Consider the following 13,830-nt stretch of genomic DNA (forward strand, 5'->3'; position numbering starts at 1 on the left):
GACTGGGCAAGGGCATCGCCCGGAGGGCTCCAGCCAGGTGGAAGCCCCGTCAGGTGGATCCCCCATGCTGCCACTTTCCAGCTGCTGGTCTCACAGTCTTTCTTCCCTTTCCTTGTCAACAATCTCTGCCTCTCGAGGGGCGAGGAACCAGGCAGGACAGCAGCTACTCTAAAAACACTTGTGCCCAGAGAGCAAGTGGAAGTGAGGACGCTGAGGACCGCTGGGCGTGTCCTCTTAGGGGTCCGAGTCAGGACCACACAGGACGCAAGGGGAGCAAGACGGGATGCGGGTGTGCAGCTCCAGTTTTCCGAAAGGGTGGGTCGGGTCCACAAGCCACAGGCTGGAGACCCTGACGCTGCTCCCAGAGGCTGGCATGGAGATTTCTGGAAGTGAGAAGGGGCACCACAAGGTGATAGCCACACACAGGTCAGGCCTGGCCCACTTCCTGGACAGTTAGCTGGGCAGAGGGGTCGGCCTGTCTGGATTCCAGGCCCGGCGAGGGCTCTTAGGCCCACCGGCCTCCCACCAGCAAACCAAGGGCAGTGCGGCCTGGACAGGGCCAATCCTTGGCTGGTCACAGTCTGTGCCAGGAAGATAGCAAGGAGAAACCTACGGGTGATAAAAAGTTTCTGGGGCAGATTTTTGAAAATGAGGATGATGAAAGCACCCAAACCTTTTCTAGGGTGGCTAGTGTGGATTTATAAGAAATAGACAAGAAACACATCACAGAGGGGGTAAAATTTTCATAGAATTGATTCACCCACATGTCCTTCCCCAGCAGGGTGGCCACGTGAGAGGTGGCCCAGCCGCTAGGGCTCAGACGATGGGACGGGCCGATACGGCAGGAGAGGTTTGGGGGTGTGCCTCCTGTACACCTGTCTGAGGGTGACCTCAGTTTCTGCTCTGGCCTGAATGCCTGTCCCCCCCGAGAAGGGGGATTTTGCAGTGAGCTTGTAAGGTGTGAGTACACAAAGGCGAGGCTGGCTCACGGGCTTGAAGGCAACTGCGCCCTCCCTGTACGTTTTTCTGAAATTTACATAAGCTTAGACTGTGGAAAACTTTGAAATGCAGGAATAATATAATGCTTCTTTTTTATGGGTTTAAAATTGTAAGCTTTCCCCCTTGAAAATACTATAACTGTGTTAAAACGTGCTATTCACTAATAACAGCTCTTTTCTAGCAGATTTCCCCCTTGTATGATGACTAAATCTTCTCCCACAGCAAAACCCACCTGTTTCATTAAGATCTTTTAGAGCAAAACTGCTTTGTTATTTAAAGGAAGCTACACTGCTTTTTCACGGGATAGATTTACTAATAAGACTGGGAAGCCATGCGTTTCATAATGAAAGGTACACAGAATATTCAACAGAAAGGAAAGCAAGATGTGATTATTTATGTAAAAGCAGTGGCACCTCATGACATTCCCATTTCTGGAGCTGTAACTATTTTACAGATAAAACAGTTCGTAGCAGCCTTCCCGGTTTCACTCTAGTTCATGTAAATGGACCTAGTTTTCCACTGCAACTTTGTTTTTCTCATGACACTTCTGCACGGGGCACTTCTCAATCCCTTCAAGAATTTCATGGACATTTCTAATTGCAGGAAGCTATTCATGGCTCTCAAAGGAAAACAACTGCCCGCTCTTTCCTACAGCAGAGAATGAGCTTTTATCCCAGAATTGGGAAAGCGGGAGCTGTGGCAGTTTTTGCAGGTTGAGGGGTGATGAGGAGGGGGCTTAATCTCAGTGATTAAAATGCTAATGTTTCGTCTGAGAAGGAAAACCTTTGGTTTTTATGAAAAGAATTCTCAGATGAAAACATTTAATTTCTGTAAATTACCAAAGACCGGACAGGTAACTCATCAAATGCCCCAACAGCCAACTAGGAAAATCACACTTCATGTTTCCTGCTCCCGAGTAGCTTGTGTTTTCTTAGTCTTGATGGAAACAGATATTACACACTAGGTGTGGGTCGTTTCAAGAGCTTTGCTGGGTGGGCCCGCAGGCTTCCCATGGGGACATTAGATGTCCCCCAAATTAATTACTGTTTTTATCAAAATAATGCATGCACCTTATTTTAAAGTCAGAGTATTGAAAAGATTATAATAAAAAAACTCTGCCTTCCAGTTACACTGTCCAGGGGCATTTATTCCCACATTCATTCATTCAAAAATGCATTGACTAGATTCAGATTCATTCATAAATCTGATCTATTTGTAAATTATGAAATTCATGCCCTGCCCTCATGGACCTGGCGCCCCCCCCCTCCCCTGCGGGGAGACAGCAAACACACACACGGAAGTCAGAGGGAGGTGAGTAAAGTGGGGTCAGGGGCGGGCACAGGTGAGGCGGGAGAAGGCCTGAAGGGACAAGCATTGAAGGCAAGGGGAACAGAAAGTACGACAGCCCTGAGGTGGGAGTGTGAGCAGCTTGTGGGAGGAAGAGCACAGGGCCCACGGGAGGAGGGTGTGAAGTGATCTAGCTTCACGTGGGCTCTTCTGGTTGTTTCTCTGTTCCTCTCCCAATGTCTAGATGATACGCTTATACTGCTGCTTCTTGATTCATCAGTTTTGGACATGGGCTCCTGACTCCCTGTTAAGGTAGGTGAGAATTTTGCTCTTCTCCACTTTCCTTTCTTTCTCCATGTAGTTACATCAGAGGCCAAGGGAGCCAGGCCTTCCAAATCCCGAGTGTGAGTGTATGGAGATGTACCTGGCACCTAAAACTCCCCACTGGCAGCCCCTCTCAGGACACCCAGTAGGACAGGCTCCACCAAAATGAGGCAGTAACAGGAAAATGAAGGGGTGACAGTCAGGGAAGGCAAAGGAAGCCCCAAGGAGGACAGCTGGCAGGGCTCCAGAAGGGAGGTGTTCAGAAGAAGAGCAGCTGGTCAGTTACCTAATGCATTCGAAGGCCTGGAAAATTATCTCGAAGGCTGGTGATAGATATGCAGAATACGAAACAAAAGACAGTGTGTACAGACCAATACATGAAGTCATGTGAAGTGGTGTCTTAACAAATGGCAGCTATTGTCTGGGACACAGCCCTGAGTTCCGGGGGCACCCCAGCCAGGCCTGTGACTTACTGCGATTCCTAGCTGGGTCCCTCGGAGGCGGCTGAGGCCAGCCTAACAAGCCATCCAACTTGTGCCGCTGTCCCCACCCATCTACCGCCACAGCACCTGGTGTGTTGTGAGCCTGCTGGTGGCATGTGCCAGCTTTGTAGCTCCAGGCTAGCATTGCACCTGCACATTGGAGTCAATCAATGTTTGTTGAGTGAATATGTAAGTGAATGGGTGCTTTGATAGGGATTGCTTGGCACCATTGTTTGTTACAGAGTTGGTATTATCTTGGTGGGAATGTCAGTTGGTGCAGCCACTATAGAGAACAGCATGGAGGTTCCTCAAAAAACTGAAAAACAGAGTTGCCATATGATCCTGCAATCCCACTCCTGGGCATATATCTGGACAAAACTGTAATTTGAAAAGATACTTGCACCCCAGTGTTCACTGCAGCACTATTTACAATAGCCAAGACATGGATACAAATTAAATATCCATCGACAGAGCAACGGATAAAGAAGATGTGGTATATATATACAATGGAATACTACTCAGCCATAAAAAAGAATGCAATGATGCCATTTGCAGCTACATGGATGGACCTAGAGATTATCATACTGAGTGAAGTAAGTCAGAAAGAGAAAGACAAATACCATATGATATCACTTATGTGTGGAATCTAAAATATGACACAAATGGACTAATCTTCGAAAGAGAAACAGACTCACAGACATAGAGAACAGACTTGTGGCTGCCAAGGGGGTGGCGGGGATGGGGGAGGGTTGGAGTGGGAGTTTGGGGTCAGCAGATGCAAACTATATAGAATGGATACACAACAAGGTCCTACTGTATATAGCACAGGGAACTATATTCAATATCCTGTAATAAACCATAATGGAAAAGAAAAACAGTTGATGTTCTCAAACGTGAACGATGGCAGGTCTTCTATCAGTAGACCTGATAGAAGATCAGACCTGCTGATCGTGGGTAAGTGATGTTTACTGCTCCTGGTTGTTATAAAGGTAAGTAAGATGGGAACGAAAACACAAAGCCTTCTGTGTCTTGGGCACCTAATCAATGTTAATGTACCCTTTGACCTCCTTCTTCCCCAATTAAAGCAGTCGCTAAATCCTGCTGGGGTCATCCTATCCCTGTGCTTCTGCCTTCGTTCAGCATCTCAGGTAGAGTGGGACCCTTGCCACTGGTGGTAAGTGAAAGAATTTCAGGAGGTACATGGACATTTTTTTTTTTTTTTGGCCATACTGCACGGCATGCGGGACGTTAGTTCCCTGACCAGGGACCGAACCCGCTTCCCTTGCAGTGGAAGTGTGGAGTCTTAACCACTGGACTGCCGGGGGGAAGTCCATGGACATTCTTATTTTATAGAACCGGCATATCAAACCTGCAACGACTTTTGATATAGTTGCTGAGGATGAGGCTCAATTAATTGGGGTAAAAACCATACATCAATTAAAAATAGATATTAAGTAAATAATAGTACCGGTGCTGTCCACCTAAGACCAGAATTAGGAAGGAGGCACGCATGTGACTGGAGTTTGGAAATATTCTACTTCACGCCCTTATTGCATTTTTCAGGAATTTCCAAATAACACTGATGACCAGGGTCACCTTGGCAGGTCATTCTGTGTTGGGATTTGTTGTGAGGGTGGGGTGGAACCACAGGAATTGGATAACCGTTCCAGTAAAGTATAATGAGAGTATCTCAAAGACCAATCCATACACTTGCTGAATGAGCCAGATTATACTCTGTGAAGTATGCTGAACATGGGAGAAAAGATTTAGGTGTCAGTGTTCAGGCACGAGTCTTAGTCTAATAGGATTAAAACATTTTACTGTACATACGGCATTGATTTTCTTAATTTAAACAATCCAGGGAAAATCCTTCTTCCCTTTCATTCCTAGCAAGAGAATGTTCAGCTGAAGTCTTAAGGGTTTAAAACAGAACAGAGGTTTAGATTAGGTTCTCATCTTCCTCTTTTACCAGTTATATGCCTTGAAGCCACCCAAAGGAATTTTAAAAGAGAGATGGACAGAAGGTCTTGGCTGTGAATTGCATGTTTGCAGCCTCTCATGATTGGGCAGCAAATTCTGCCCAACAGAGGCTGAGGCCACACTGGGTGGACGGGGCCACCTCAGTCAGCACGCCTATTCTGCTAAACTGACCTTTGTATACGTTATTTCCTTCTTCCATCATATGAAGGAAAACACTCGGTGACATTTTCCAGCCCTCACCTTCTTCCTGTGAAAGCAGAATAATACACTTGTTAATTACAGGCAGAGTTTATCTGTCGTGATCAGACAGTGAAAGGCACGTACATCGTGGTTGCTGTGACTACAGAAAAGCACGTAGACTCTTTTCTGGTTTGTGGGGCGTCTGCCCACCTGGGCAGTTTCCCTGCTGACCAGTCCGAGCAGGGAGTGCTGTGTCCACCGACCAGGGCGGGGATGGTCTGGAGACTTGGCTCTGCCTTCGGGCTCCCTGGGGTACCCCACCCCGAGTTTGGTCCTGTCCTCTGATGCTCTGCTCCTTCCTTGCTCTGAAAGCTGATGCCCGCCCAAGTCCTGCCACCTCCTTTGCCATGTTCCCGTGACCCAGATTTGCTGCTGCTCTCCGTCTGTGTTCTGCTCCGCCACTTGTCAGGTGGTGGTTTGTAGGAGCACCCGGGCTGCTCCTTTCTTGGCTTGCCTGTCCCCTCCCTGGGCCAGGAAGCCAGTCCTGAGCCCCAGCCTGAGCTGGAGGTCCTGCCAGCCTCCCTGCCCTGGGCCCCCGCTGCAGAGAGAGCCTGGCCATGCCACCCTTGGTCCCGGCTGCCTCTGTGCAGCCAGATGGGAGCTGCAGGGACACCGGCCACTGCAGCTGGAGGGTCTGCCCCGACCCCCGGCAGAAGTCCCCTTTGCCCTACACCACCAGGGCTGTTCCGCGTCGGGAAGAGCCATACCTCGCAAAGGCCCATCTGACGTTTCTGGGCAATAATGTTTGTACTGTATTAAGAGTCAGGTGCCCGATGACCCAAATCCTGGTTACTGTCACCCCACAAAGGGCAAAAGGAGGGATGCTGGTCTACACGATGTCCATGAGGAGTTTCCAAAGCAATCAAAGTGCTCTCTCTACAGCTTGAAGGAGCAGCAATAAGATGGTGAGCGCCTCTGGTGAGTCTGGGCACAGGACGTGCCCTCGTTTCTGGGACCTCACGCGCCACGTGCCGTGGTCCGGCAGCGCCTGGGTACCAGATCCCCGCCTACCTCTCCTCCCCTACTCCACGTGGCAGTCGGGAAGACACGTGAGACGAGCTCACGAGAGCGATGGGAGCTCCCAGGAGGAAGTCAGGGTGGCGGGAGGACTCTGACTCCTGCGGGGGTGGGGTGACACGGGAGACCTGCCTGCACCACAGCTCACGAAACACGCGGGGGCTATCACAGCCTCCTCGAGGGGCCACCCACCTTGCAGACCCGGGGGGAGAACCTGGACCCAGAAATCCTGGGGGCTCCACGCCTGTGGAGCAACTGACCCACCTTCCAGGCCCCACAGGAAATCAAAGCTCACGGGGGAAGGAGCCCCACTCACTCACACAGCCCAGGACACCCAGTCATTCGAGAAGAATCAGCCCGAGAAGCGCGGAGAAGACCAGTGTTGGAAAAAGGCATGTCCTTGGAGGAAACAGATGACTCACAGACAGAAAGGGGCACCTGAAATAGCTAATTAATACTCTCAGAGATATTACTCCTCTCTCTCCCCGCCTCTCTCTCTCCAGGTATCACTAAGCATTCACGGATCTTTTGTATTTTTCAGTCAGTGCGCTGCTGACGGACGTGTTGTGGCTCTTCTGGTTTTGGATACTCACATCGTCCTGTATTTGGCCTCTGGGAGCCCCTATAGGTGGTGGGTGTGCGCCTTCATGGGTAGAGGTGGAGGAGGAGGGGGAAGGGAAAGGGAGGGGGAGGAGTGCTGTTCCAGGGAGGGAGCATCGTGGAAGCGCTTTCGGCAGAGGGACCAGTCCGCGTGAGTCTGAGCTGGAAGGCCGTGTTGCCTTTGGTAACTGGAAGTTAGTAGGGCAGGGGCGTACGGAACAGGGCCAAGCAGACAGACAGAGACACAGAGACACAGATGCAGAGAGGGGACGGACTTCGGAAGGCCCATGAGCCGTGTTCCTCAGGGAGTGTGAACTTGGTCTGAGACCAGGGCAGCCACCAGGGGGTCCCCGCAGGAGCCTGGCATGAATGGATCTGCTTGTCGGGTCATGACTCTGGCTGGAGCACGGGCACAGGCTGGAGAGGGTCAGGGTGCCCACCTCTCTCGGACCAGAATTCATTTTCCCATCTTCTTCTGTGGAAAATTCTTCTTAGGTCTGAGGCAAATATCCCCTCCTCTGTGAAGCCGTCCTGGATTCTCCCAGGTCAAAAAGACTCTCCCCTGGCTCAGTAGGCTCTGCTTATCTTTCCTGGCGCCTGTTTCTCTGTGCATATTATTGGCTATTTGTGTGCCTGTCTTAGCTGCTCTCTTGGGCTGTGGGCCCCCATGGAGGAGGATTCCGTCTTGCTGATATTTTGTACCCTATATGGAACCAGCATCAGGCCTGCTCTCTAGGCGTTTGACGCATGTAAGTAAAAATAAGATTTATAGGTCTATTTGTACAGCTTTATTTCTATAATAAATATCAAGTTCTCAAGGGGAGTAAAACACCGTAAAACCAGTTTTGGAAACATCTGATCCCGATTGCACAGAATGAAAGCGGATGTTAGCGGTTCCCACGACTTTCCACGTGGTAATGACGTAACTGGCCATCACAGGAGACACCTTTTAACCAGAGAGAAAGCACGATGGAACACGTCTGCTTTCCTTTTTAGAGATATTTCTTCCTTTGGTCAATAGTTCATTGGACGGATCCTTTCCTTTGGTTGCTGTTTTAAACACTTAATATCTTGCTCATTTTGACAATTATTGGGAGAGATAAATCCCACGAGGAGGTTTTACCCTCTCAAATCCAAAGTCACTTTTTTTTCTGAATCTTTCACTGTGAAGGGGTCATACAAGTACAGCTGCACCTGTCAATGGTGCCTGCCTTGACCAACATCCCTTTCTGATGGAAACTTCTCGGCCACAACTCCCAGCTCAGCCTAGTGGCTGGAGAGTGTCTAACCAGAGAGACGCGCCTCTCCTGGAGCAGCCTGACCCCGAGGAGCTGGAATGGCCAGCCGCAATGGTTCCCTCTGCACTGGCGCGGGAACACACAGGTGGACGGCCCAGCTGGCAGCAAGGTGAGAACGTGGGTCCCAGCCACCACACGGCCTTCTTTAGAGAAGGGGGTGGACAGAGGAGCTGGTCCCGGTGGACCTGGGTCCTGCAACTCCCAGCTCCAGCCCACGCCTGCCAGGTCCTAAGCCCTCCACGTGCCCTGGCTCCATCTCATTGTCTGCTGACCTGAGCGAGCTGGTGTTGCCACCCAGTAGACCCAGTGAGTCCCAATAAGAAACAGCGTCTTAGGGCTTCCTTGGTGGCGCAGTAGTTGAGAATCTGCCTGCCAATGCAGGGGACTCGGGTTCAAGCCCTGGTCTGGGAAGATCCCACATGCCGTGGAGCAACTAAGCCCGTGAGCCACAACTACTGAGCCTGTGCTCTAGAGCCCACGAGCCACAACTACTGAGCCCGCGAGCCACAACTACTGAAGCCCGCGCACCTAGAGCCCGTGCTCTGCAACAAGAGAAGCCACCGCAATGAGAAGCCCGTGCACCGCAACCAAGAGTAGCCCCCGCTCGCCACAACTAGAGGAAGCCTGCGCACAGCAACGGAGACACAATGCAGCCAAAGATAAAAATAAATAAAATAAATAAATATATTAAAAAAAAAAAAAGAGACCTCATCTTAGATATGTCCAGCCTTTCCATTCGTTCAGAAATGTTATAAATATCACTGAGGATCTGCTCTGTGCAGACGCCAGCCAGGGATGTCCAGAGAGGGGGGCTGGCTCACCCCAGCTCCTCCTGCGAGCTAATGCCAGAGCCATGTTGCATGTTTTGCAAAAGTGCTTATTAATTGTAGAAAGGACACCACTGCAACAATGCGATAAAGATTTTAAAAATCCAAGGAAATAATCAGCTGTATCACTGTCACCTTTATCCAATGAACCTTTCATTTTTCTTTTTCTTTATTTATACGCATAGGTGATGTCTGTCAGTTACAGCATAATTATAATGATAAAAGAGTTTTGCCGGCTGAGTAGGTGAAACATAGTATTAACTTTTAATTCATATGCCTTCTTTTGGTGCCACTGAACTTTATATTGTCTTGAGTTTTGTGTGTGTGTGTGTGGGGGGGGGCTAGTTTACCAGCTTTATGACCTTATCTTGTTTACTTGTAAATATTTCCTGAGCACTTGCCGCGTGTGGAAATTTCTAGGTGCTGGGGTTACAAGGGTGCATCCTTCAGGCTCTACCTTTGGGGCCTGCCTCTGGGATCTCCTGCACTGGGATTCGCAGATTCTCACTGACCGTGCCTTGGGACACCCCTTGATGTCACACCGCCATCCCTCTTCCTGATATCTGCCAGTGTCACCTCTTACTAGGTGACTCCTGGGTCCTGAGCTTCCCTGTGACTGTGACTGTCAGATACATATTTTCCCCCGTGGAAACTGGGGGTCGCCTTCCCACCCCCCTCCTCCAGTGCAGCCCAGCCCCTTGCCCTCTGGCCTGCCTGCTCAGGCGAACAAGACCTTGGACAGCCCTGGCCCACATTCCGACACTCACTTCTTCCAGAGGCAGCCCAACTCCACTGTTAGAAAACACTTTCTTTTTACTTAACCCAGTGGAGAACATAAAAGATCTCCAATACCCCAGTTCTACCCCAGACCAGGGAAATGAGAATCTCCTCGAATGGGGCACGGACATTTTCTTAGAACCAGACCATTCTGTGCGATTCTAATCAACCGCTAGAGCAAGGACCACAGGTTAACAGAAGCCCTCTTTCCATCAGCTGAGGCCCGGTTCGTCCTCCGGGGGCGTCAGAGAATCCAAATCCTCGTCAAGCCCAAAGTCAGCTCACGGTGAAACCTTCTTGGCTCCTTTACCTACATCTCAGAAAGAGACTTCCAGATAGTTCCACCTCCCGGTTCTCTCCTATGGACAGACATGTTCTAGTCAGCCAGGCACCCAGTTAAGGAATGGTGCTGGTCTAATGGTTATAGGCGGAGCCATGGTCAGCTTCCTTCTTGGCCTGAACGTGAAGGTGGCCGGCCTTCCGGACGTTTCCATCACACCACGAGTCAGACAGCTGACAAGTCCTCCTGACTTTTCCATGTATGTCCCATGTAGACGGGTTTCTCCTACCTTGAGATTGTACTGATGGTTTTGTATTCTTATTGCTAATAAATGTCAATTTCTTACCTTTGGTCTCTGAACTGATGTTATGCTCCTGGAGGGCGGTGTCTATTATGTCTCATTCATTTTATTTCTCCATTGCCTTCCACACTTGTGGACCCACCAAATAGACGAGAGACTCGTGTTCTCACCTACCAGCCTCACACAGAGGGCTGAGTCATGGGCTATCCGTCCTCTGCATGGTCGCACCTGGTGCCACGATCTGTGGTCTGTGGCATCTGGCTTTCTTCTCTTTTTGCAAATTGAGCCATTGCCACAGCTCCGGCCTCTGGGCCGCTCTTTCTCCAGGATGCCTCAAACATCGCATCTAGCAGCAGTGAGACCTGCCTGCCTGGCCTCTCGGTCCCACTAGGAAGCTCCGCCACACGGAGGTTCTTTTCGGGCAGCTGGCTATTCTCAGATCAGCTCCCCACTTTCTTGTCATGACCCAATCCGTCATAAATCATTAAGGACAAAGCAGTTTCTTAGTAAGAATAAACCGGTGGACGCCCCTCGATTTGATTTTTAGAACATATTTATAACGTCAGTGTACTGAAACTGACAATTTTTAGTAAGTTTCCATCTATTGTGTGACATGGGTCCTTATACAACACAATTTTTTTCCTTAATCATCATCAATGAGATAGCGATACAGAGAAAAACGCAGAGGATTCCAAAAGATTTTTCGTCGTCAAATATCGTATCCTAGGTATTTGTCTTGGTGAAGTTAGCAGAGCGGACAGAGGTAAACAGTGTGCCTGCCCACGCCCCTCCCCAAATGTTAACCATTAGGATCATTTCCAGCCTGGCTTAAAGAGGGACTCAGACGAACAGAAGCCCTGTTGAAATTTTCTATGAGCCAACGTGTGCATCTGAAGCGGTCTGTGGGTGGAGGGACGGTCGGCACTTCACATTAGTGGGTAAGTGTCCAAATTCAAGTAGGGTCACATCTGTTCCGGTTTTTTTTTAAATTTTTTCGGCCACACCATGCAGCACGCGGGATCTTAGTTCCCCGACCAGGGCTCGAACCCGTGCTCCCTGAAGTGGAAGCGCTGAGTCTTAACCACTGGACCTCTTGCAAAGTCCCTGTTCCGTTTCTTAAATGGGGGTATGTGTTTCAGCATATACCTATTAACATACAAGTCCAAATGTCAGACTGATCACTTGTGGCTTTCAGATTATTTGATGGTTCCCCTAGGGTCTCTGTCCTGGGGGTAGGAGTGAGGTTGCTGTGACTGGGGAAGAGGCTGATTACTTCCCACTGAGCTGAGAGTGAAATTGTAATCCTCTTTTAGATCCAGGAGTGAAAAAAATCAGCCCAGAAGCTATCATCGTTAAAAACTGCCTTTTAAAATAAAAATGCATGATAATGTGATATCTCATGAAATTTGACTTGTAAAAATACTTCATCATCTCATAACTGTTTTCAAGCTTGCGTTTAGAATGTCATTTGCCTTTTCTGCTCTCACATTCCATTGAGACTGGAGAATCAGTTACTCAACCTTTTTGGCCTTCCCACATGAAAGATGTATGGCAGATCTGACAAAACCTACAATTTGAAGTCTAAAAATGTATAGCTATGTCCTCAATACATCTGTCCCAATTTTCTCTGCGGATATCTAGGTTTAATTTCTGTCAGAAGGAGCTTCCTGGCTATTACTGTGGAATATACGACTTTCTCCCTCGGGCCATCCAGACCGCCAGCTTGTCTCCTTCCCTGGCCCACTCACCACCATCCCGGCTCTGCACCCACCTCTGTAGTCCTCACAGGCCCCCTTTGCTGGGGGAGCCACTCTTACCTCTGTCCACCTGGTTGACCTCTCTGCCCTTTAGGAAGACTTAGCTCGAGCTAACACTCAGCCTTCTCATAGCTTAACTGGCATGCTCCAGCTCAGAATCCTTACCTTTATCTTGACTTCACATCTCCACAGGATGTGACAATTAACAGTTACTAGCAATAATGTATCTTAAGAAACTATATATATATATATATAGATATATATCAGGACGTGACAATTAACAGTTACTAGCAATAATGTATCTTAAGAAACTATATATATATATATATATATGCATAAACACATTTCTGGAAGGGTATATGCAGCAACATGTTAATGACCATTAACTTTGGGTCATGGGTGCAAGGGCAACTTCTATTTATTTTTCTCTTTCTGCTAATCAGTGATTTTTTTCCCCTCTCCACTGAACATGTACTGCTTGAGTGACGTTATATATTGCTTGATATGCTAATTAGATGAGCCTTTGCAGGGTAGGGCCAGGCCAGCAAAGGAATCCCGGGATCCTCCCGTCTTTAGTGCCTACTTCTCCTGGAAGGAAATCTCTGTGACCTTTCCAGAAAGTCACAGTGTGGGAAATCAGGGTCCAGAGAACACAGTTCACCTGCATCGGTCTGGTTCTGGTCCGGGCTACACCCAGCTGGTGGCGTGGGGCAGCTGTAGCAACTGAAGCCCGAGACGGTCCCAGCGTGAGTGGGTTCTCCACCTGCCTGTTGTCTTTGCGTGTGCCTCGCTGTGTGCTTCTTAGCTGAGCAGTGTCACACCAGTTTCAAACTTGCTTCCTGTTACACTGAGAAGCCAGAGGCCATTTGAATACAACGGTCTCCCCTTCTCCACCCTTTTTTCACTTCTTCAAATGCCTGTGCTTCTCCCGGCTTCTCCTCTGCTGCTCTTCGCTGCAGAGAAACCTTGTCTTACTCTATTCGGCATCACCTCCTGACAATTTTAAGCTCTCCCAGGCCACGGGCACTTTCCCCTTTGTCCCGGTACATTTACAGTTCTTCCCCATCTTAAAGTCCTCTCTCGACTCAAGTCATCATTTTGCAACTTCTTGAAGGAGGTACGTCCACCAGCTGCCCACAGGTCTCAGCCCGAGTGCCCTGCCTGCCTGCCATCTGCCTTCTGCACCTCCTGCCCTTGCTCCGCTTTCCTGAAATAGCCCCAGGGATGTTCTCATCACCACACTTTCTTTCTCAAGCTTCCTCCTTGACTGTTCTGCGGCATTTGACACCAGTGGTCCCTTCTCTTTAAAGAGTCTCCTGACTCTGCCTCCATTGTATTCTTAGTTTTCACTTCTGACGGTGAATGGACTGAGGGGAACAGAAGGAAAACGTTCCTTTCCTCCTTCTAGAAATTCACCCAGGTGGAAAATTAAATAGGAGCATCATCGTGCTGCATTTCTCCCTGCCGCCAGGCTGTTTCCATCTCCCTGGTTGGTTTCACCTCTTCCCCCTGCCCTGATAGATGGATGTAATCCAGGTCCTCCAACGTATACCCACACCGGTTTTCCTAAAACCCATCCATCCTCCCGCCTTCACTAGGGTTTCCTGCACAGGGGCAACTCCTGCATCGACACCGTGTCTTGACCCCACCTGAGTTCGTGC

General features: G+C 49.3%; 1 protein-coding gene across 1 annotated transcript in view; it reads right to left on the minus strand.

The window, feature by feature from the left end:
• IQCA1 (IQ motif containing with AAA domain 1) overlaps positions 1-13,830 on the minus strand; it is a 172,123-nt gene that overhangs the window by 76,806 nt on the left and 81,487 nt on the right. Inside the window, exon 9 of the mRNA XM_036858051.1 lies at positions 5,244-5,319. Within this exon, the coding sequence (XP_036713946.1) occupies positions 5,244-5,319 (76 nt within the window). The remainder of the gene's footprint in view (positions 1-5,243; positions 5,320-13,830) is intronic.

The sequence above is a fragment of the Balaenoptera musculus genome, chromosome 7 (assembly GCF_009873245.2).
Source record: "Balaenoptera musculus isolate JJ_BM4_2016_0621 chromosome 7, mBalMus1.pri.v3, whole genome shotgun sequence".
NCBI classification, from domain to species: Eukaryota; Metazoa; Chordata; class Mammalia; order Artiodactyla; family Balaenopteridae; genus Balaenoptera; species Balaenoptera musculus.